We start from the raw sequence: 24757 nt of genomic DNA, 5'->3' as shown, positions 1-24757 counted from the left end.
CGACCATCACCCCTGGTGAGACAAAACCGCGACTCGTCAGTGAAGAGCACTTTTTGCCAGTCCTGTCTGGTCCAGCGACGGTGGGTTTGTGCCCATAGGCAACATTGTTGCCGGTGATGTCTGGTGAGGACCTGCCTTGCAACAGGCATACAAGCCCTCAGTCCAGCCTCTCTCAGCCTATTGCGGACAGTCTGAGCACTGATGGAGGGATGTGCATTCCTGGTGTAACTTGGGCAGTTATTGTTGCCATCCTGTACCTGTCCCGCAGGTGTGATGTTCGGATGTACCAATCCTGTGCAGGTGTTGTTACACATGGTCTGCCACTGCGAGGACGATCAGCTGTCCGTCCTGTCTCCCTGTAGTGCTGTCTTAGGCGTCTCACAGTACGGACATTGCAATTTATTGCCCTGGCCACATCTGCAGTCCTCATGCCTCTTTGCAGCATGCCTAAGGCACGTTAACGCAGCTGAGCAGGGACCCTGGGCATCTTTCTTTTGTTGTTTTTCAAAGTCAGTAGAAAGGCCTCTTTAGTGTCCTAAGTTTTCATAACTGTGACCTTAATTGCCTATCGTCTGTAAACTGTTAGTGTCTTAACGACCGTTCCACAGGTGCATGTTCATTAATTGTTGATGGTTCATTGAACAAGCATGGGAAATAGTGTTTAAACCCTTTACAATGAAGATCTGTGAAGTTATTTGGATTTTTATGAATTATCTTTGAAAGACAGGATCCTGAAAAAGGGACGTTTATTTTTTTGCTGAGTTTACATCAAGCTTGTGACTCTACAACCTTTTCACACAATAGCCCATAATGACAAAGTGAAAACATGTTTTTAATATTTTTTGCAAATGTATTGAAAATTAAAATGTTATATCTAATTTACATAAGTATTCACACCCCTGAGTCAATACATGTTAGAATCACCTTTGCCAGCGATTACCGCTTTTTGGGTAAGTCTCTAAGAGCTTTCCACACTTGGATTGTACAATATTTACACATTATTCTTTAAAAAGTTATTTAAGCTCTGTCAAGATGATTGTTGATGATTGTGAGACAGACATTTTTAAGTCTTACCATAGATTTTCATGCCGATTTCAGTAAAAACTGTAACTAGGCCACTCAGGAACATTGAATGTAGTCTTGGTAAGCAACTCCAGTGTATATTTGGCCTTTAGTTTTAGGTTATTGTCCTGCTGAAAGGTGAATTTATCTTCCAGTGTGTCACGCCCTGGCCATAGAGAGGCTTTTTGGTTAGGTTAGGTTAGGCCAGGGTGTGACTAGGGTGGGCATTCTAGTGTCTTTATTTCTATGTTTTGTATTTCTATGTTTTGGCCTAACCAAATGGGTATGGTTCTCAATCAGGGACAGCTGTCTATCGTTGTCTCTGATTGGGAATCATACTTAGGCAGCCTTTTTTCCTTTGGTGTTTGTGGGTAGTTGACTTTGTTAGTGGCACTATAGCCTTAGTAAGCTTCACGGTTGTTTCTTTGTTTCTTGTTTTGTTGGCGACATTCTAAATAAAAGAAAATGTACGCTCACCACGCTGCACCCTGGTCCGGTCATTTCCACCTAGACGACGGCCGTGACACAGTGTGTGTTGGAAAGCAGACTGAACCATGTTTTCCTCTAGGATTTTTTACTTTTTATTTAAAAAACTCCTTTGCAGATGACAAGCATTCCCATAACATGATGTAGCCACCATCATGCTTGAAAATATGAAGAGTGGTACTCAGTGATGTGTTGTGTTGGATTTGCTCCAAACATAACACTTTGTATTCAGGACATAAAGTTCATTTCTTTGCCACATTTTTAGCAGTTTTACTTTAGTGCCTTATTACAAACAGGATTCATGCTTTGGAATATGTTTTATTCTGTATAGGCTCCCTTCTTTTCCCTGTCATTTAGATTAGTATTGTGGAGTAACTACAATGTTGTTGATCCATCCTCAGTCTTCTCCTATCACAGCCATTAAACTCTGTAACTGTTTTAAAGTCACCATTAGCCTCATTGTGACATCCCTGAGCGGTGTTCTTCCTCACTGGCAACTGAGTTAGGAAGGATGCCTGTATCTTTGTAGTAACTGGGTGTACCAATACACCATCCAAAATGTAATTAATAACTTCACCATGCTCAAAGGAATATACAATCTCTGCTCTTTTTTTTACCCATCTACCAATAGGTGCACTTCTTTGCGAGGCATTGGAAAACCTCCCTGGTCTTTGTGGTTGAATATGTGTTTGAAATTCTCTGCTCAACTGAGGGACCTTACAGAGAGGGACCTTACAGAAAAAATCATGTTAAACACTATTATTGCACACAGAGTGAGTCAATGTAACTTATTATGTGACTTGTTAATCAAAGTTTTACTCCCGAACTCTTGTAGGCTTTCCATAACAAAGGGGTTGGATACTTATTGACTATAGACATTTCATGCTAACCTCCCCTGTTATTGGTAATGGTGAGAAGTTAGCATGTTTTGGGGGGCATGAACAAACTGCAAATGCATCCAACAAGTTTGTAGTCACAAGCTTTATGTGGTCATCGCGTGCTAGGAATATGGGACCAAATACTAAACTTTTGACCAAATGTAATACAATATAAGTGAATTTGTCCAAATACTTATGACACCTTCAAATGGGGGGACTACAAATATAAAGTGCATTCATTTCTAAATGGTTAAACAGTATGCATGAAACTACCCTCCAATAAAAGGTGACTTTCTCTTCTGTCGCCTCATATAAAACATTTGGTCTCAAATCTAAAATACTGGAATATAGAGCCAAATTAAAAGTTGCAGCTTCACTGTTCAAATAAACACGTAGGCGAGTGTGTATTATGTAGAAGCTTATAGAGACACTGGGCCCTATTCCAGACTGTATTCCCGTCACAGCTTTCCTCCTACTACATCCAGCTGTGGTCAATCACCGACCATTTAGAATCCCACCGTACCTTCTCCACTATGCAATCTGGTTTCCGAGCTGGTCATGGGTGCACCTCAGCCACGCTCAAGGTCCTAAACGATATCATAACCGCCATCGATAAAAGACAGTACTGTGCAGCCATCTTCATCGACCTGGCCAAGGCTTTTGACTCTGTCAATCACCGCATTCTTATCAGCAGACTCAATAGCCTTGCTTTCTCAAATGACTGCCTCGCCTGGTTCACCAACTACTTCTCAGATAGAGTTCAGTGTGTCAAATCGGAGGGCCTGTTGTCCGGACCTCTGGCAGTCTCTATGGGGGTGTCACAGGGTTCAATTCTCGGGCCGACTCTTTTCTCTGTATATATCAATGATGTTGCTCTTGCTGCTGGTGATTCTCTGATCCACCTCTACGCAGACAGTATACCATTCTGTATACATCTGGCCCTTCTTTGGACACTGTGCTAACAAACCTCCAAACAAGCTTCAATGCCATACAACACTCCTTCCGTGGCCTCCAACTGCTTTTAAATGCTAGTAAAACTAAATGCATGCTCTTTAACCGATTGCTGCCCGCACCTGCCCGCCGGACTAGCATCACTACTCTGGACAGTTCTGACTTAGAATATGTGGACAACTACAAATACCTAGGTGTCTGGTTAGACTGTAAACTCTCCTTCCAGACTCACATTAAGCATATCCAATCCAAAATTAAATCTAGAATCAGCTTCCTATTTTGCAACAAAGCCACCTTCACACATGCTGCCAAACATACCCTCGTAAAACTGACTATCCTACCGATCCTTGACTTCTACGTTGTCATTTACAAAATAGCCTCCAACACTCGACTCAGCAAATTGGATGTAGTCTATCACAGTGCCATCCATTTTGTCACCAAAGCCCCATATACTACCCACGACTGCGACCTGTATGCTCTTGTTGGCTGGCCCTCGCTACATATTAGTCGCCAAACCCGCTGGCTCCAGGTCATCTATAAGTCTTTGCTAGGTAAAGCACCACCTTATCTCAGCTTACTGGTCACCATAGCAACACCCACCCGTAGCACGCACTCCAGCAGGTATATTTCACTGGTCATCCCCAAAGTCAACACCTGCTTTGACCGCTTTTCCTTCCAGTTCTCTGCTGCCAATGACTGGAACGAATTGCAAAAATCACTGAAGCTGGAGTCTTATATCTCCCTCACTAACTTTAAGCATCAGCTGTCAGAGCAGCTTTCCGATCACTGTACCTGTACACAGCCCATCTGTAAATAGCACACCCAACTACCTCATCTCCATATTGTTATTATTTATTTATTTGCTCTTTTGCACCCCAGTATCTCTACTTGCACATCACCATCTGCACATCTATCACTCCAGTGTTAATGCTAAATTGTAATTATTTCTCCTCTATGGCCTATTTATTGCCTTACCTGCCTAATCTTACCACATCTGCACACACTGTACATATATTTTTTTATTGTGTTATTGACTGTACGTTTGTTTATCCCATGTGTAACTCTGTGTTGTTGTTTTTGTCGCACTGCTTTGCTTTATCTTGGCCAGGTCGCAGTTGTAAATGAGAACTTGTTCTCAACTGGCCTACCTGGTTAAATAAAGGTGAAATAAAAAAATGTAAAAAGCAGTGAGGGGAATTACTTCTTACTGTAACGCATTGGCTAAACAAACTAACACCAGGCTCCAAATCAAGACACCCTTGAACAATGTTTTATGAAGAGGATCCCTTATCTGAATTGAGACATGTCTACCCGCAAAAAAAAATTTTTTTCTTTAGCTCTACAATTATTATTTCCTTATATTTTCTTGCTTTAGCAACTTTTTCTGCAATCCATCAAAACTTAGAGTGCTTTATCTACGCTACAGTATATTGTATAAACATACCTTACAATAGGTGGCCTAGCCAGGAGAGCAATTCCAGTATGTCTGCCTATAGGCCTTGTGTTAAGGTACTACTGTAAATTATTACATTCTAAACACAGCACCATAGAATTTTTGTGTTCGTTATGATTTATGGACAACATGAACTACAGTATCTAATGAATGCCTTGCCTTACAACTTATTCACTTGTGCCTCATCCAAGACTTACTTCCTGTGACTAATTGTGTGTGTGTCTGTGACATGTGTCAGAGGGAGTGTGCTGGTCTGGTTATCTCTATGTTAGGCAGCAGACATGGCCACCACATCGTTTGGTTCGATGAGGAGGGCTTTTGGGGATAGGAGGAGGCGGGGGAGGAGGGGGAAGAGGGGTAGTGCGTTCATGGAGAGGAATGGACAGCTTAATTAATAACCACTGTCCCCTTTCGCCATGACCCCAGCCAGTCACACATACTCTTCCTACAACCCCAGACATTCAGATGCTCATTAGCAAATATTGATGGTTCTGTACTTTACGTGGAGATCAGAGAGAGGGTGAAGGCTGGAACTAGACTGGATTTACACAGGGGAAATCCACACTGAGGAATAAGGTAAGGATGAATGATAACTTAAACATGTATCACGTATAGCGAGCTGTAAAAAGAAGACTTTTCATAACTGGTGAGAGGGATAGGTTGATTCGTTGTGTAGGCTGACAAACTGGCCTTGACGCCTTCGTTGGGATCTTCTTGTGGGCTGCGGTTTAATCTCTGGGGAAATTAGCCCTGAGTAATTCATTAAAGCTATGTCAGGTAAGATTTATAAATCCAATGGTTCACATCAGTGGTTGGAACTGAAATCATTTTCCAATCGTGTCATTCTTAACAGAACCATGGATTTCTTCGTTCTGTTCCACTGTTCTGACCAGAAAAAAACAGTTTCGAACCCCCCAAAAAGTACCAGTTTATATTGTTTCTTTTTAAACCGCTGAAATTGACATTTTATACATTTAGCTCAACATAAAATTACTTCACCAATCTGTGCGGATAGAGCAGCTTGATATAGAGCAGGCAAGCTATAGTTGTTTACAAGCATTGGACAGATAAATGTAGGGCGCAAGATGCCACTGAAATTTTGCTTGTGGGGAGAAAGCAAATGAGGGTTGAGGAGGAGCTTGGATCTTGTTATGGCATGCATTATTTGAATAAGTGTAACGTCGACGCAAGGAGTCAGGAAGCAAGTGCAGTTAGTGAGTTTAATATTAACGAACGTAGACCGATACAAAACGGCAGACAAGATAACATAACCAATACCGCCTGAGGGGTGAATACAATGAAGTGCTAGATAAAGGGACATTAATCAGGGAAGTGATGAAGTCCAGGTGTGTCTGATGATGAGGCGCAGGAGTGTGTAATGAAGGTTGCCAGGTGTGCGTAATGATGGGTTGCCAGGACCGGTGGTTAGTAGACTAGCGACGTTGAGCGCAGAAGAGGGGGAGCAGATGTGACAGTACCCGCGCCGACACGCCGCTCCAGCCGCAGGATGACGCCGACCAGGAGGATGGTCCCGAGGGCATGGAGCAGGTCGGTCCAGAAGGCGAAGGTGGAATTCTCTGAGGATGTTGTCATCTAGAATGTCATCCACCAGAACCCAGCACTGCTCCTCTGGACTGTACCCCTCCCGGTCCACCAGGTACTGGAGCCGACCCCACAGCGTCCAGGAGTGATCTGACGGTATAGGCGGGACTCCCATCGATATCCAAGGGAGGCGGAGGGGTGTCATGGGGGACGGCATTAGCCAGGGGACCAGGAACCCCCAGCCTGAGGAGGGAAACATGAAAAGAGGGTCCGGTAGTTAGTGGGGAGCTGTAATCAGTATGTTACCTCATTGACCCTCCAGAGGACTTTGAATGGCCCCACAAACCGGGGGCTCAGTTTCCAGCAGGGCAGGCGGAGCGGGAGGTTCCTGGTGGAGAGCCAGACGCGATCACCAGGATGGAACACGGGAGCCTCACTGCGGTGGCGGTCCGCCTGCTTCTTCTTCTGGCGGACGGCGCATTGGAGCCGGACGTGGGCAGCTTTCCAAACCTCCTCTGCATGCCGGAACCACTCGTCCGCCGCAAGAGCGTCGGTCTGGCTCGGGGTCCACAGAGCCAGGGCCGGCTGGTACCCCAGGATGCATTGGAAGGGAGACAGCCTGGTAGAGGAGTGACGAAGTGAATTCTGGGCGTATTCAGCCCAAGGAAGGAATCGGGCCCACTCACCCTGCCGGTCCTGGCAGTGACTCCTCAGGACCCTCCCTAGCTCCTTGTTCATCCTCTCCACCTGCCCGTTAGATTGAGGCTGGTATCCGGAAGTGAGGCTGACCGTGACCCCCAGCTTCTCCTTGAAAGACTTCTATACACGTGATGTGAATTTGGGGCCACGATCGGAGACAATATCCTCCTGAAGGCCATAGTGCCCGGAAGACCTGCTGGAACAGTGCCTCTGCGACCTGGAGAGCAGTTGGGAGACCAGAGAGAGGGATGAAACGGTATGATTTTGAGAATCTGTCCACAACCACCAAAATGGTGGTGAAACCATCAGAGGAGGGGAGATCAGTGATGAAATCAATGGACAGATGAGACCAGGGATGCTGAGGCACAAGAAGGAGAAGGAGTTTCCCTGCTGGAGAGTGCCTGGGAGATTTAGATTGAGTACATACTCAACATGAGTTGACATAGTCAAATCAAATCAAATCAAATTTTATTTGTCACATACACATGGTTAGCAGATGTTAATGCGAGTGTAGCAAAATGATTGTGCTTCTAGTTCCGACAATGCAGTAATAACCAACAAGTAATCTAACCTAACAATTCCACAACTACTACCTTATACACACAAGTGTAAAGGGATAAAGAATATGTACATAAAGATATATGAATGAGTGATGGTACAGAACGGCATAGGCAAGATGCAGTAGATGGTATAGTGTACAGTCTATACATATGAGATGAGTAATGTAGGGTATGTAAACATAAAGTGGCATAGTTTAAAGTGGCTAGTGATACATGTATTACATAAAGATGGCAAGATGCATTGGATGATATACAGTACAGTATATACATATACATATGAGATGAGTAATGTAGGGTATGTAAACATTATATTAAGTGGCATTGTTTAAAGTGGCTAGTGATACATTTTTACATAATTTCCATCAATTCCCATTATTAAAGTGGCTGGAGTTGAGTCAGTATGTTGGCAGCGGCCACTAAATGTTAGTGGTGGCTGTTGAACAGTCTGATGGCCTTGAGATAGAAGCTGTTTTTCAGTCTCTCGGTCCCTGCTTTGATGCACCTGTACTGACCTCGCCTTCTGGATGATAGCGGGGTGAACAGGCAGTGGCTCGGGTGGTTGTTGTCCTTGATGATCTTTATGGCCTTCCTGTGACATCGGGTGGTGTAGGTGTCCTGGAGGGCAGGTAGTTTGCCCCCGGTGATGCGTTGTGCAGACCTCACTACCCTCTGGAGAGCCTTACGGTTGTGGGCGGAGCAGTTGCCGTACCAGGCGGTGATACAGCCCGACAGGATGCTCTCGATTGTGCATCTGTAGAAGTTTGTGAGTGCTTTTGGTGACAAGCCGAATTTCTTCAGCCTCCTGAGGTTGAAGAGGCGCTGCTGCGCCTTCTTCACAACGCTGTCTGTGTGGGTGGACCAATTCAGTTTGTCCGTGATGTGTACACCGAGGAACTTAAAACTTTCCACCTTCTCCACTACTGTGGAGTGTGCAACATCCTGCGCCAAAGTGGGCCACCAGTATTTCTCAATAAGGGATTGAATGTTGCGGGTGATAACTGGGTGTCCAGTGGCGAGGGATGTGTGTGCCCCGGTCAGCAATCAATCTCTGACCCCCGTGGGAACGTAGATGCGTGCCGGAGGGCAGGTGGCAGGAGCGGGTTCCCTCCCCAGAGCCTGGCGGATGTCCACATCTACGTCCCAAAACACGACACCATTGGAGCTGGTGCCTCTCCTGGCCACAATAGGGACAGAGCCCTAACTGTCTCCGATGGCGTCGCTCAGCCGCGGGGAGGCGTATGGCCCCTGCCTCCATGGGTTCAGGCTCTGACTCAGAGCGGTCAACGAAGGAGGGAGAGAGGCGATGGGGGTGCAGACGCTCCCGAAGAAGGTCTTCCCCAAACTGTTGCCACAAAGTTGGAAGCACAGAATCATCTACAATGTCATTGTATGCTGTAGCATTAAGATTTCCCTTCCTTGGAACTAAGGGGCCTAGTCCGAACCATGAAAAACAGCCCCAGCCCATTATTCCTCCTCCATCAAACTTTACAGTTGGCACTATGCATTGGGGCAGGTAGCATTCTCCTGGCATCCGCCAAGCCCAGATTCGTCCGTCGGACTGCCAGATGGTGGAGCGTGATTCATCACTCCAGAGAACGCGTTTTCACTGCTCCAGAGTCCAATGGCGGCGAGCTTTACACCACTTGAGTAAAAGTAAAGATACCTTCATAGACAATTACTCAAGTAAAAGTGAAAGTCACCCAGTAAAATCCTACTTGAGTAAAAGTCTAAAAGTATTTGGATTTAAATATACTTAAGTATCAAAAGTAAATCTAGTTGCTAAAATATAAGTATCAAATGTAAAATTATAAATCATTTTAAGTCCTTATATTAAGCAAACCAGACAGCATCTTTTTCTTGTTTTATTTAGGGGCACGCTCCAACACTCAGACATCATTTGCAAACGAAGCATGTGTGTTCAGTGAGTCCGCCAGATCAGAGGCAGTAGGGATGACCAGGGATGTTCTCTTGATAAGTGTGTGAATTGGACCATTTTCCTGTCCTGCTAAGCATTCAAAATGTAACGAGTACTTTTGGGTGTCAGGGAAAATGTATGGAGTAAAAAGTACATAATTTTCTTTTGGAACATAGTGAAGTAAAAGTAAAAGTTGTTAAAAATATCAATAGTAAAGTAAAGTACATATACCCCAAAAAACTACTTCAGTAGTACTTTCAGGTATTTTTACGTACTTTACACCACTGGAGATTACATGGCTGTGTGCTCGATTTTATACACCTGTCAGCAACGGGTGTGGCTGAAATAGCCGAATCCACTAATTTGAAGGGGTATCCACATACTTTGGTATATATAGTGTATCTACCTCAATTACCTCTCATTGTGTATTTATTGCTCGTATAATTATTTCTCTTTTTTTCTCTGCATTGCTGGGAAGGGCCCTTAAGTAACATGTATCTGTTAGTCTACACCTGTTGTTTACGAAGCATGTGACAAATAACATTTTACTTTATTTACTAGACTATGCTTCGGAAGGGGATGTGCAGGTAGCCTACACATGCACACACACTGGCAAATAGTTTCAGCTGGCAGGCAGACACTGGAATAAGTTTCTGAGTGATAGAGTGAGGGCTTTGCATAGGTGCTTTGTTGCAATTTTTTGTGGAAAGTATAGATCACTTTTGTTACCAGTTCTGATTCAGTTCCTCAAAAAATATATTTATTTTCTGGTTTTCTGTTCTGTTCCCTGAACCGGTTCCAACCCCTGGTACACATGGTGATTTACCTCCTCTCTGTTCACTGCAGCCGGATGTCAGTTAACGCCACCATGGGTGCTGCTAGTCAGTGATAGATTCAGGGAGTCCATGGAAAAGTTTAAGGACTGTGTTTATTTTACTGTGATAATAGAGGAATAGAATAGCACCTGTGTTCTGCACAGGAACAGACCTCATTCAGAGGGGTTGGCTTAAATGCGGAAGACACATTTCGGTTGAAGGCATTCAGTTTTGCAATTGACTAGGTATCCCCCTTTCCCAATACAGAATGTAACCTAAAGGCAATAATTGAGTAGGGTTCAGTGTGGTTATGGTTACACCAAAAGGGAAACAAGACATGGCACGAGACAAGGTCCTGTGGAAATTACATTTTCAGTGGCTTTATGCAGCCAATCTTACCAAATGTAACCAGCGAAACACAAACTGAAATTAAATTATTTGACAATGCATGCTATTGTATTATACACAGCCTGTTATAGAAAGTAAATGTTGGCTTTATGCACCATTATTTTCAGCAGTTCATTATCAAGCACAGTAATTCAATAAGTATTGGATTATCCAATGAGGTGTTTTGAGGAAATAGAATACTATAATACTGGGAACCTCCGGCTTTCGTTCGTTCCAGTAGCCAAGAGACTTGGAAGTCTGGCAACGCAAGACTACTGTATAGTAAACACTTTAAGACTACTGTTCAGTAAACACTTTAAGACCACTGTATAGTAAACACTTTAAGACTACTGTTCAGTAAACACTTTAAGACTACTGTATAGTAAACACTTTAAGACTACTGTTCAGTAAACACTTTAAGACTACTGTATAGTAAACACTTTAAGACTACTGTTCAGTAAACACTTTAAGTGGATGGCAAGTGTACTCCACCACAGTAGGCTACTTCATTGTTAATAAACCAAGATAGCTTTGCCCAGCCCATTAGTGTTGTATGGTCCCTTCCAGAGTTTCAATAAGCACATATCTTACCCCTCTCCTTCACCTCCTACGGGGCACACCCAGGGTGTCACCTCACCTTGGCCTGTATTTAAAGAGGACCTGTCAGGTGTGTTGGTATAAAGGGGGCAGGGGGCAGTCAGAGGGTAATACTGTCTTACCCTGGTCAACGGCTATTGTAGCACTGGGGAGAGTTGCGAGGGAGGTCCCATATACTGTAAGCACAGAGGAGGGATGCATTTAATTTTTTTTGCGGTAGGTGAGGAGTTTCTTTCTTTTAATAGGATGAATTAAGCCATTTACATTCCTTCATAAGAATTGTAGAGGTATGGCCATTGTTAAATTTGCATAAATCTGCAAATATCATAATTACCATAATGTAGAATAATGCATTGCCAATGTATACAGTGCCTTCAGAAAGTATTCATACCCCTTGACTTATTCCACATTATGTTGTTACAGCCTGAATTCAAAATGTATTAAAAATAATAATAATCTCACCCATCTACACACAATACCCCATAATGACAAAGTAAAAATGTGTTTTTAGAAATATTTGCAAATGAAATACAGAAATATCTTATTTACATAAGTATTCACACCCTTGAGTCAATACTTTGTAGAAGCACCTTTGGCAGTGATTTCAGTTGTGAGTCTTTCTGGGTAAGTCTCTAAGAGCTTTCCACACCTGGATTGTGCAACATTTGCCCATTATTATTTTCAAAATTCTTCAAGCTCTGTCAAATTGGTTTGTATATCATTGCTAGACAACCATTTTTAGGTCTTGCCATAGATTTTCAAGTAAATTTAAGTCCAAACTGTAACTCGGCCACATGCACTGTCTTCTTGGTAAGCAACACCAATGTAGATTTGGCCTTGTGTTTCAGATTATTGTCCTGCTGAAAGATGAATTAATCTCCCAGTGTCTGGTGGAAAGCAGACTGAACCAGGTTTCCCTCTAGGATTTTGCCTGTGCTTAGCTCTATTCCGTTTATTTTTATCAGAAAATAACTCTGTGGTCCGTGCTGATGACAAGCATACCCATAGCATAATGCAGCCACCCCTATGCTTGAAAATATGGAGAGTGGTACTCAGTAATATCTTGTATTGGATTTGCCCCAAACATAACACTTTGTATTCAGGACAAAAAGTTAATTGCTTTGACAAATGTTTTGCAGTATTACTTTAGTGCCTTATTGCAAACAGGATACATGTTTTGGAATATTTGTATTTTTACACGCTTCCTTCTTTTCACTCTGTCAGGTTAGTATTGTGGAGTAACTATAATGTTGTTGTTCCATCCTCAGTCTTCTCCTATCACAGCCAATAAACTCTGTGACTGTTTTAAAGTCATCATTGGCCTCGTGGTGAAATCCCTGAGAGGTTTCCTTCCTCTCCGGCAACTGAGTTAGGAAGGACGCCTGTATCTATGTAGTGACTGGGTGTACTGATACACCATCCAAAGTGTAATTCATAATTTCACCATGCTCAAAGGGATATTCAATATCTGCTTTTTTTACCCATCTACCAATGTGCATCAAAGCTGGGACCGAGAAATTGAGAAACAGCTTCTATCTCAAGGCCATCAGACTGCTAAACAGCCTTCACTAACTCAGAGAGGCTGCTGTCTACATTGAGACCCAATCACTGGATACTTTAATAAATGGATCACTCGTCACTTTAAACAATGCCACTTTAAATAATGCCACTTTAATAATGTTTACATATCTTACATTACTCATATCACATGTATATACTGTATTTTATACCATCTACTGCACCTTGCCTTTGCCGCTCGGCCATCGCTCATCCATATACTTATATGTACATATTCTCAGTCATCCCTTAAGATTTGTGTGTATTAGGTAGTTGTTGGGGAATTGTTAGATTACTTGCTAGATTTGTGTGTATTAGGTAGTTGTTGGGAATGGTTAGATTACTTGTTAGATATTACTGCACTGTTGGAACTAGAAGCAAAAGCATTTCGCTACACTCGTATTAACATCTGCTAACCATGTGTATGTAACCAATACAATTTTATTTTATTTTATTTGAATGGGTGCCCTTCTTTGCGAGGCATTGGAAAACATCCCTGGTCTTTGTGGTTGAATCTGTGTTTGAAAATCACTGCTCGACTGAAGGACCTTACAGATAATTGTATGTGTGGGGTACAGAGATGACGTAGTCATTCAAAAATCATGTTAAACACTATTATTACACACAGAGTGAGTCCAAGCAACTTAGTATGTGACTTACATTTTTACTCCAGAACTTATTTAGGCTTGCCATAACAAAGGGGTTGAATACTTATTGACTGAAGACATTTCAGCTTTTCATTTGTAATTAACATAAAAACATTATGGGGTATTGTATGTAGGCCAGTGACATTTTTTTTTCATTTTAATCAATTTTAAATTCAGTATGTAACACAACAAAACGTGAAAAAAGTCAAGGGTTGTGAAAACTTTCTGAAGGCTAAAGAGTTGTCCGTGAGGTATTTAACACCAAGTAGCTTAACGAAATGTCAAAACTAACACTAACATTATGTCTGGGTGTATCTTAGTTTTCTTACAGGATTGGACTGGAAAGAACTTACTTCTTAATTCCCTCCTTGTGTTTTGGCCAATCACACAATCTTTACTCTGAGCTGAGGTTCTGAGCTGAGGTCCAACCAGATTTGTGAATGAATGAGTGGGTGGGCCACGACGTCAATGTGGTGGGACTACTACAGATCCCTCCCAACGATGGATTCCCACTGTCTGAGAGCTCACACTTCTTTGGTAAGCAACCTCCAATGACTAGCCTGGTCCCAGATCAGTACTGTATGTGCTTCATCCAACTCCTCTGACTATTTTTGTCATGCAATACATAATATGCAGTGTACCATATTATATACAGTATATGCATATGGCATGCCAATGATAGGGGAGTTGGCACATGCAGATCTGGGATCAGGCGATCCAGTTGACACCTATGACACACATTACCTCTCAGTCAGTTGCAGCCAGTCACACAGGCCAGATGTGAAAGTGACTTTACACATTACCAAAACAACTACGTTATTGATGGGCAGAAATGTGAATGTCAAGTTAATAAGTAACCATGAAAACCTTTGCTCCCCTTTGTCATTCCTGAGTCAGTCCTCAAGCAAGCACAAAACTGTTCTGTTTTAGGACTATTGAACCAGCATTTTAATTGAGAATTTCCTTTCCCGAAGACAATAGAGGGAGTTATGCTGAAGTAGAAGAAGTAACGATAAGAGTAGAGCCGCAGAGGGGGATTACTTTTCAGTTGGTCACAGAAAGAAAGAGAGAGAGAGAGAGAGAGAGAGAGAGGGAGGGAGAGAGACAGACAGACAGAGAGAGAGACAGAGAGAGAGAGGGAGGGAGGGAGAGAAACAGACAGACAGAGAGACAGAGAGAGAGACAGAGAGAGAGAGACAGAGAAAGGGGAGGTTTTTATTCTGGGTGCTCTGGGTCACCCTGAGATGGCCATGGTCCAGATCAAACCTTCAGGAGGTCAGTGTCTCACGCCTGTCGATCGTGTTGCGTCAGTTTGGGTTATGTGTGTTATCAGATGAGTTTGGATTAACTCAACACTATAAAACTGTACGGCTACATTCCAGCTGTTTTTTGTTGTTGCCCAGTATGTATTTTTACCTTAATGTATTTTAATGAATAAAAATGAAATTATGGTATCAAAATGGTTCAAATGCTAGGGTGGTCTAACCAAGGGTTCACGTTGACAAAATAGGAATAGAATTATTATATTTTATGACAGAGTAGATAAACCTGATGATAAAGCATTTCTGAAATATAGAAATATGTATAATATAAGTAGAAATATAAGTATAGATATATGCAGTGAGTACAGGGCTGGCAGGTAGCCCAGTGGTTAACCAACTGTTCCTAGGCCGTCATTGTAAATAATCATTTGTTCTTAACTGACTTGCCTAGTTACAGTAAATAAAGGTTAAAAAGTACTATATCTCTTTGGAAGTAGTTAGTTAGCCCAAGCTGTCCTTTCAGTCTGTTATGGCAGTGTTCTGTGAGAGCGTGAGGTTAAAGGTAGACTAAGCGAAATGATGTTGCCACAGATATTGAGATGAGCTACATGCAAGACTTTGCTCTTACACAGTCACACACATTATATGCGCATGTGCATGGGTTAGCTTCATGCTGTTACAGTGTGGTAGCCAGCACACCAAAACAGTGGAGAAGTTGAGCCTCGCGCTTCAACGTTCTTAGTTGTTGCAGATATTGACCCACTATGCTGTTTACTTTTTGCATCTACATCATATCACTGAGTCTACCTTTAAGTTTTGCTGGGTTTATATGTGACTGTGTAGATTACTATCCCCTGTTATGTTAACGTTCAAATACTCTAATTAAGTCACTATCTAATACCACTGTAGCTTCTGCTGGGAAGTGTTTTTTGTCCGATCAGATAAATGGTTTTGTTGTGACTCACTATGCTTGGGAAAATACAGGACTAATTGGCTTGGGAAATGTGTAGCTATTGTGGTTATCTGAACCATGCTGAAAAAATGCTGACTTTTTATTGGCTATAAAAACTTTACATCATTAAAATCATCAGTTTATTGCACACTTCTATTCAGTGATACTATCATTTAATCTATGCCTCTTTCTTTTCTCCTTACAGATATTCTGTCAGAACAAGGTAGCCCTCTGCTCCAGCACCAGGAAGTCTTAACCTTCACCAGCTATCCCAGCATGCAATACCCCTCGGTGGAGCCCACCATGTCCTCCCCGCCATACTACTCCAGTCAGAACTACTACCCCCAGTACAACAGCGATGAGTGGTACTCACCCACAGGGATGTATGAACTGAGGAAAGGACCCCTAGAGGGCACTTATAATGCTGAAATGGAAGAGGCGTCCACCATAGTGCCTGCGGTGTGCAATAGGACCCGGCACACATCCCACACAGGCAGTGTCAAAGGGGAGGAGCTGTGTGTGGTGTGTGGGGACAAGGCATCCGGGTATCACTATAATGCTCTCACCTGTGAGGGGTGTAAAGGTATCAAAAATGATACAAAAATTGTCACACGCTTTGTAAACAACAGATGTAGACTAACAGTGAAATGCTTACTTACGGGAACTTCCCAACAATGCAGAAAGACAGAAAATACAGAAATAATAGAAAAGTAATAGCACAAAATAATAAAAGTAATATTAAATACACAATGAGTAATGTTAACTTTGCTATGTACACTGGGTACCAGTACTGAGTCGATATGTAGAGATTTGAGGTAATTGAGGGAGATATGTTCAGTACCAGTCAAAAGTTTGGACACACTTACTCATTCAAGGGTTTTTCTTTATTTTTACTATTTTCTACGTTGTAGAATAACAGTGAAGACATCAAAACTATGAAATAACACATATGGAATCATGCACAGTTGAAGTCGGAAGTTTACATACACCTTAGCCAAATACACTCAGTTTTTCACAATTCCTGACATTTAATCCTAGTAAAAATTCCCAGTCTTAGGTCAGTTAGGATCACCACTTTGTTTTAAGAATGTGAAATGTCAGAATAATAGTAAAGAGAATTATTTATTTCAGCTTTTATTTCTTTCATCACATTCCCAGTGGGTCAGAAGTTTACATACACTCAGTTAGTATTTGGTAGCATTGCCTATTAATTGTTTAACTTGGGTCAAACTTTTTGGGTAGCCTTCCACAAGCTTCCCACAATAAGTTGGGTGAATTTTGGCCCATTCCTCCTGACAGAGCTGGTGTAACTGAGTCAGGTTTGAAGGCCTCCTTGCTCGCACACGCTTTTTCAGTTCTGCCCACAAATGTTCTATGGGATTGAGGTCAGGGCTTTGTGATGGCCACTCCAATACCTTGACGTTGTTGTCCTTAAGCCATTTTGCCACAATTTTGGAAGTATGCTTGGGGTCATTGTCCATTTGGATGACCCATTTGTGACCAAGCTTTAACTTCCTGACTATTGTCTTGAGATGTTGCTTCAATATATCCACATAATTTTCCTGCCTCATGATGCTATCTATTTTGTGAAGTGCACCAGTCTCTCCTGCAGCAAAGCACCCCCACAACATGATGCTGCCACCCCTGTGCTTCACGGTTGGGATGGTGTTCTTCGGTTTGCAAGCCTCCCCCTTTTTCCTCCAAACATAACAATGGTCATTATGGCCAAACAGTTCTATTTTTGTTTCATCAAACCAGAAGGCATTTCTCCAAAAAGTACGATTTTTGTCACAATGTGCATTTGCAAACCGTAGTCTGGCTTTTTTTGGTGGTTTTGGAGCAGTGGCTTCTTCCTTGTTGAGCGACCTTTCAGGTTATGTCGATATTGGACTTGTTTTACTGTGGATATAGATACTTTTGTACCTGTTTCCTCCAGCATCTTCACAAGGTCCTTTGCTGTTGTTCTGGAATTGATTTGCACTTTTCGCACCAAAGTACGTTCATCTCTAGGAGACAGAATGCGTCTCCTTCCTGAGCGGTATGACGGTGTCACGTTCCTGACCTGTTTTCTGTTAGTTTTGTATGTGTTAGCTGGTCAGGACGTGAGTTTGGGTGGGCAGTCTATGTTTTCTGTTTCTAGGTTGGTTTTGGGTTGCCTGGTATGGCTCTCAATCAGAGGCAGGTGTTTGACGTTTCCTCTGATTGAGAGTCATATTAAGGTAGGTTGTTCTCACTGTTTGTTTGTGGGTGGTTGTCTCCTGTGTCAGTGTTTGTATGTTACGCCACACGGGACTGTTCTCGGTTTGTTTGTACGTTCGGTCTTTTGTGTAGTCATTTTCCTGTTCGTGAGTTCTGCGTTGTATGTAAGTTCGCATGTCCAGGTTTGTCTACTCCGTTTTGTTGTTTTGTTAGTTTATAGTGAAGTTCGTGTTTTCGTCTTTTCTGTAAATAAATAATGTCAACTTCAGAAGCTGCGTTTTGGTTCAATCCATGCTCCTCCTCTTCGAATGAAGAGGAGAACCGTTACAGACGGCTGCGTGGTCCCATGGTGTTTATACTTGCGTACTATTGTTTGTACAGATGAACGTGGTACCTTCAGGCATTTGGAAATTGCTCCCAAGGATGAACCAGACTTGTGGAGGTCTACAATTTTTTTTCTGAGATCTTGGCTGATTTCTTTTGATTTTCCCATGATGTCAAGCAAAGAGGCACTGAGTTTGAAGGTAGGCCTTGAAATACATCCACAGGTACACCTCCAATTGACTCAAATGATGTCAATTAGCCTATCAGAAGCTTCTAAAGCCATGACATCTTTTTCTGGAATTTTCCAAGCTGTTTAAAGGCACAGTCAACTAGTGTGTGTTAACTTCTGACCCACTGGAATTGTGATACAGTGAAATAATCTATCTGTAAACAATAGTTGTTAAAATGACTTGTGTCATGCATGAAGTAGATGTCCAAACCGACTTGCCTATAGTTTGTTAACAAGAAATTTGTGGAGTGGTTGAAAAACGAGTTTTAATGACTCCAACCTAAGTGTATGTAAACTTCCGACTTCAACTCTAGTAACCAAAAAATTGTGTTAAACAAATGAAAATACATTTTATATTTTCTTTTCTTCAAAGTAGCCATCCTTTGCCTTGATGACAGCTTTGCACACTCTTGGCATTCTGTCAACCAGCTTCATGAGGAATGCTTTTCCAACAGTCTTGAAGGAGTTCCCACATATGCTGAGCACTTGTTGGCTGTGTTGGCTGTGTTGTTTCATTAATCTGATGACTGTTTTTTATCTAATCAACTAACTACGTTTAATTGTTTCCCGATTAAATGAATCATGTAACACTTAACTCATTAGGAATTGGGGCACCACCAGAGCAGTTCTTTAAAGAGTTACCATCTCCCAAATTAAACTCTAAAGGTCTTTACCTATTATCTCCATAAACAGTCAGCGTATTAATCATAACCTCGTATCATATCATCATTCTGAACAGTCGTAACCTCCTGCATCTGCAAAAAACCCAGCTTTACTTATGATTCAGTACTACACAAATTGGTTTAATTATTTATTTACTAGCTAACTAAATGGTAACACAGGATAAACATACATACTTAATACATTTGAAACAGGTCCCTAGTGGACTGACACAATATGGCGGCTTGTTACAAAAGAGATGGAGAGGGGAGTGGGTAGAAAGTGACATAGACATAATACTTTGGTACATTTAGAAACCGCCACCCGTTTGGAGTAAGAAATCATGAATGTATTTATGTGTAAATGTCTTGGTTCTTTGTGAATTTCTGTCAGAGCCAGGCGTTCTTGGAAAGGGTGTAGGGCCTTTTTTGCGGTGCGCTTGTAAGGCACTGATTGTCCAAATGGGGTCCCCACCCGTCTTCTACTGTTGCTCTCCTCTGCCGTCACCCAGCATCAATCAATCAATCAAATGTATTTAGAAAGCTCTTCTTACATCAGCTGATGTAACAAAGTGCTGTTCAGAAATCTAGCCTAAAACCCCAAAACAGCAAGCAATGCAGGTGTAAAAGCAACGGCGACCCGTTGGCATCCGGCGACCCGTCATGTAGTCCTGAACAGAACTACAGAGCTCACTCTACTTCCACTCGCTCTGAAAGATGATTCTTTGAAGATCGATGGTGTGTGGATGGTTCACAGTGGGGTGATGAGAGTAGCGTACCATGGTATTTCGAGAAGAGTAGTGGAATAGTCCCACTTAAATTTGCTTTTCGAGATACTTTACTTTGGACAGCTAATCAGCCGTACCAGTGATTGTCCGGAAGGTGACGTTAACGTCTCTACCTTGTGTTGAGATTAAGTTCTAACCACTTTGGACGTGAGCTGCAGCTACACGTCTCTCTGGTCTGATGTGTTAATTCTTAACCCATAATTTTATACAGTTCTTCTTAAGGGGCGGTTCGTGAGGCTGACACACTCTCTAAGGGGGGCTCAAGGGGGCGGTGACTACTTACTTGTACAAAGTTATAGAAACAATTTCGTCTTGTAGTTTCTAAGATCACATCCCTCTCTTAACAAAAACACTTTCATCATGTTTCCTATTTCATACAAAACATAGAGGATGGACACTTCACAGATATAGTGTGCATACTTTTGAAGTTACAGTATTTCCTTTATAACATTTTTAATGACATCAAAAAATAACAACCAAACGTGGTCTTTGGCTCGCCTCCACCATTCCCCACGTTCTATGTTAGAAATATTGTTACAGTACTCGCTTTAGAACATGTTAGAGTTTCAGCGGGAAAATGTCTGTGAAACAAAGGAACATTCCTGTTCCTCCTGAATTTGGAGTGTGATGTTCTCTCCTTGATTTACAACAGGCTGTGGGTTGTCAATCCCCCACCAGCCCCCCCCCCCCCACCCGTGGGTGAGAAGGGGTCTGGTTGAAGCTATCCATTGCAAAGCTGATCTGACCCATTCAGATCCTCACAGGACAGTCATGACAGCTGCTTTTCCTTCAGTCTGCAGTCCAACTCATCCCAAACCATTTCAATTGGGTTGAGGTCGGGGGATTGTGGAGGCCAGGTCAACTGATGCAGCACTCCATCACTCTCCTTCTTGGTCAAATAGCCCTTAAACAGCCTGGAGGTGTGTTTTGGATCATTGTCCTTTTGAAAAACAAATGATAGTCCCACTAAGCACAAACAAGATGGGATGGCATATCGCTGCTGAATGCTGTGGTAACCATGCTGGCTAAGTGTGCCTTGAATAATAAGTGAATCACTGACAGTGTCAGCAGCAAAGCACCCCCACACCATCACACCTCCTCCTCCATGCTTCACGGTGAAACCCACACATGCGGAGATCATCCGTTCACCTACTCTGCGTCTCACAAAGACACAGCAGTTGGATTCAAAAATCTCCAATTTGGACTCATCAGATAAAAGGACAGATTTCCACCAGTGTAATGTCCATTGCTTGCGTGTCTTTGCCCAAGCAAGTCTCTTCTTCTTATTGGTGTCCCTTAGTAGTGGTTTCTTTGCAGCAATTCGACCATGAAGGCCTGATTCACGTAGTCTCCTCTGAACAGTTGATGTTGACATGTGTCTGTTACTTGAACTCTGTGAAGCATTGTGCTGCAATCTGAGGTTCAGTTAACTCTAATGAACTTATCCTCTGCAGCAGAGGTAACTCTGGGTCTTCCTTTCCTGTGGCGGTCCTCATGAGAGCTAGTTTCATCATAGTGCTTGATGGTTTTTGCGACTGCATTTGAAGAAACTTTCAAAGTTCTTGAAATGTTACACATTGACTGATCTTCATGTTGCTTATTTGAGCTGTTCTTGCCATAATATGGACTTGGTCTTTTACCAAATAGGGCTATCTTCTGTTTACCACCCCTACCTTGTCACAACACGACTGATTGGCTCAAACGCATTAAGAAGGAAAGAAATTCCACAAATTAACTTTTAACAAGGCACACCTGTTAATTGAAATGCATTCCAGGTGACTACCTCATGAAGCTGGTTGAGAGAATGCCAAGAGTGTGTAAAGCTGTCACCAAGACAAAGGGTGGTGTCACGCCCTGACCATAGAGAGCTGTTTATTCTCTATGTTGGTTGGGGCGTGACAGTGACTAGGGTGGGTTATCTAGGTGATTAATGATCTATGTTGGCCTGGTATGGTTCCCAATCAGAGGCAGCTGTTTATCGTTGTCTCTGATTGGGGATCATATTTAGGCAGCCATTTCCCCATTGTGCTTTGTGGGATCTTGACTATGCATAGTTGCCTGTGAGCACTCTAGTAGCTTCACGTTTCGTTTTGCGATTTATTGTTTCTCTGAGTTTCACTACCTAATAAAGAGGATGGAACCATACCACGCTGCATCTTGGTCCACTCATTATAACGAACGTGACAGGTGGCTACTTTGAAGAATCAGAAATATAAAATATATTTTCTTGTTTACTACATGGTTCCATATGTGTTATTTCATAGTTTTGATGTCTTCACTATTATTCTACAATGTAGAAAATAGTACAAATAAAGAGAAACCCTTCAATGTATAGGTGTGTCCAAACATTTGACTGGTACTGTACATATAACTAGGAATAAAGTGACTAGGCAACAGGATAGATAATAAACAGTATCAGTAGAGTATGTGATGAGTCAAAAAAAGTTTGTGCAAAAAGGGTCAATGCAGATAGTCTGTTTAGCTATTTGCTTAACTATGTAACTAACTATTTAGCAGTCTTATTTGCTTGGGGGTAGAAGATGATCAGGGTCCTGTTGGTTTCAGACTTGGTGTATTGGTATCACTTGCAGTGCGGTAGGAGACAGAACAGTCTTTGACTTGGGTTGCTGGAGTCTTTGACAATGTTTAGGGCCTTCCTCTGACACTGCCTGGTCTAGAGGACCTGAATGGTAGGGAGCTCGGCCCCAGTGACGTACTGGGCCGTATCCACTACGCTCTGTAGCGCCTTGCGATCAGATGCCAAGAAGGTGCCATACCAAGCGGTGATGCAGCCAGTCAAGATGCTCTCAATGGTGCACCTGTCGAACATTTTGAGGACCTGAGGGCCCATGCCAAATCTTTTCAGCCTCCTGAGGGGGAAGAGGAATTGTCGTGCCCTCTTTACGACTGTGTGGATCCTGATAGACCCTTAGTTATGTGGACACCAAGGAACTTGAAGCTCTCGACCAGCTCCATTACAGCCCTGTCGATGTTACTGGGGGTTTGGCACTATCTTTGCAGTCCATCCGTTTCCTGTAGTCCACGATCAGCTCCTTTGTCTAGCTGACATTGAGGGGGAGGTTGTTGTCTCGGCACCACACTGCCAAGTCTCTGACATCCTCTCTATAGACTGTCTCATCGTCGTCGATGATTAGGCATACCACTGTTGTGTCATCAGCAAACTTAATGATGGTGCTGGAGTTGTGTGTGGCCATGCAGTCGTGGGTGAACAGGGAGTACAGGAGGGGACTAAGCACACACCCCTGAGGGGCCCCCGTGTTGAGGCCAGGGATTCCAGGATCCAGTTACAGAGGGATGTGTTCAGTCACAGGGTCCTTAGCTTAGTGATGAGCTTGGAGGGCACTATGGTGTTTAATGCTGAGCTGTTATCAGGTATGAAGGTAAGACTCAGATGCAGACCACGTCGAATAAACAATAGTTTAATATTTCAACGGCGGCAGGCGATAGACAGGTCAGGGAAAGCCAGGGGTCAGTAAACCAGAGGTGGGTCAACAGTACCGGACAGCAGGCAGGCTCAGGGTCAGTGGCAGGCAGAGTAGTCAGGCAGGCGGGCTCGGATTCAAGACAGGCAAGGGGCAAAACCAGGAGGGCGAGAAAAGAGAGACTGGAAAAAGCAGGAGCTGAGACACAAAACGCTAGTTGACTCGAACAAGCAAGACGAACCGGCAACAGACAAACAGAACACAGGAATAAATACACAGGGGATTATGTGGAAGATGGGCGACACCTGAAGGCGGGTGGAGACAATCACAAAGACAGGTGAAACAGATCAGGTGTGACAGTACCCCCCCCCCCTCGCTCTAGTCCTTAACTGGCAGATTCATTAAATAGTACCCGCAAACACCAGTCTCAACGTCAACAGTGAAGCGGCGACTGCAGGATGCTGGCCTTCTAGGCAGAGTTAACCTGTCCAGTGTCTGTGTTCTTTTGCCCATCTTAATCTTTTATTTTTATTGGTCTGTCTGAGATATGGCTTTTTCTTTGCAACTCTGCCTAGAAGGGCAGCATCCCGGAGTTGCCTCTTCCCTGTTGCGGGTACGATTTAATGAAGCTGCCAGTTGAATACTTGTGAGACTTGTCTCAAACTAGACACTCTAATGTACTTATTCTCTTGCTCAGTTGTGCACCGAGGCCTCCCACTCCTCTTTCTATTCTGGTTAGAGTCAGTTTGCGCTGTTCTGTGAAGGGAATAGTTGTACGAGATGGAATAGCCTTCATTTCTCAGAACAAGAATAGACTGACGAGTTTCAGAAGAAAGTTTTTTGTTTCTGGCCATTTTGAGCCTGAAATCAAACCCACAAATGCTGATGCTCCAGATACTCAACTAGTCAAAAGAAGGTCAGTTTTATTGCTTCTTTAATCAGAACAACAGTTTTCAGCTGTGCTAGTATAATTGCAAAAGTGTTTTCTAATGACCAATTAGCCTTTTAAAATGATAAACTTGGATTAGCTAACATAACGTGCCATTGGAACACAGGAGTGATGGTTACTGATAATGAGCCTCTGTACACTTAGGTCGATATTCCATAAAAAATCTGCCATTTCCAGCTACAATAGTCATTTACAACATTAATGTCTACACTGTATTTCGGATCAATTTGATGTTATTTTAATGGACAAAAAATGTGCTTTTCTTTAAAAAACCAATGACATTTCTGAGTGACCGCAAACTTTTGAACGGTAGTGTAGGTGTTATTTTTGTCCAGGTGGGAGAGGGCAGTGTGGAGTGCAATAGAGATTGCATCATCTGTGGATCTGTTGGGGTGGTATGCTA

The 24757-nt window shown here is 42.7% G+C and overlaps 1 protein-coding gene across 5 annotated transcripts in view; it reads left to right on the top strand.

Annotated features, from left to right (window-relative positions):
- Positions 1-5237: 5237 nt before the first annotated feature.
- The window catches only part of LOC120066407 (bile acid receptor-like), a 35526-nt gene continuing 16006 nt past the window's right edge, over positions 5238-24757 (top strand). For 2 of the 5 annotated variants that reach the window (XM_039017755.1, XM_039017754.1), the window contains exons 1-3: positions 5238-5406; positions 13870-14086; positions 15969-16346. In XM_039017755.1, coding sequence (XP_038873683.1) covers positions 13990-14086; positions 15969-16346 — 475 coding nt within the window. In that variant the 5' untranslated portion in view covers positions 5238-5406; positions 13870-13989. Of the gene's footprint in view, positions 5407-5430; positions 5608-5643; positions 7328-13869; positions 14087-15968; positions 16347-24757 lie in introns of those variants that run through there. The other 3 variants (XM_039017758.1, XM_039017757.1, XM_039017756.1) reach the window with 3 other exon arrangements.

This window comes from Salvelinus namaycush, chromosome 21 (assembly GCF_016432855.1).
Source record: "Salvelinus namaycush isolate Seneca chromosome 21, SaNama_1.0, whole genome shotgun sequence".
NCBI classification, from domain to species: domain Eukaryota; kingdom Metazoa; phylum Chordata; class Actinopteri; order Salmoniformes; family Salmonidae; genus Salvelinus; species Salvelinus namaycush.
Note: the sequence above shows the minus strand (reverse complement) of the source record. Positions and strands in the feature narration are given on the sequence as shown.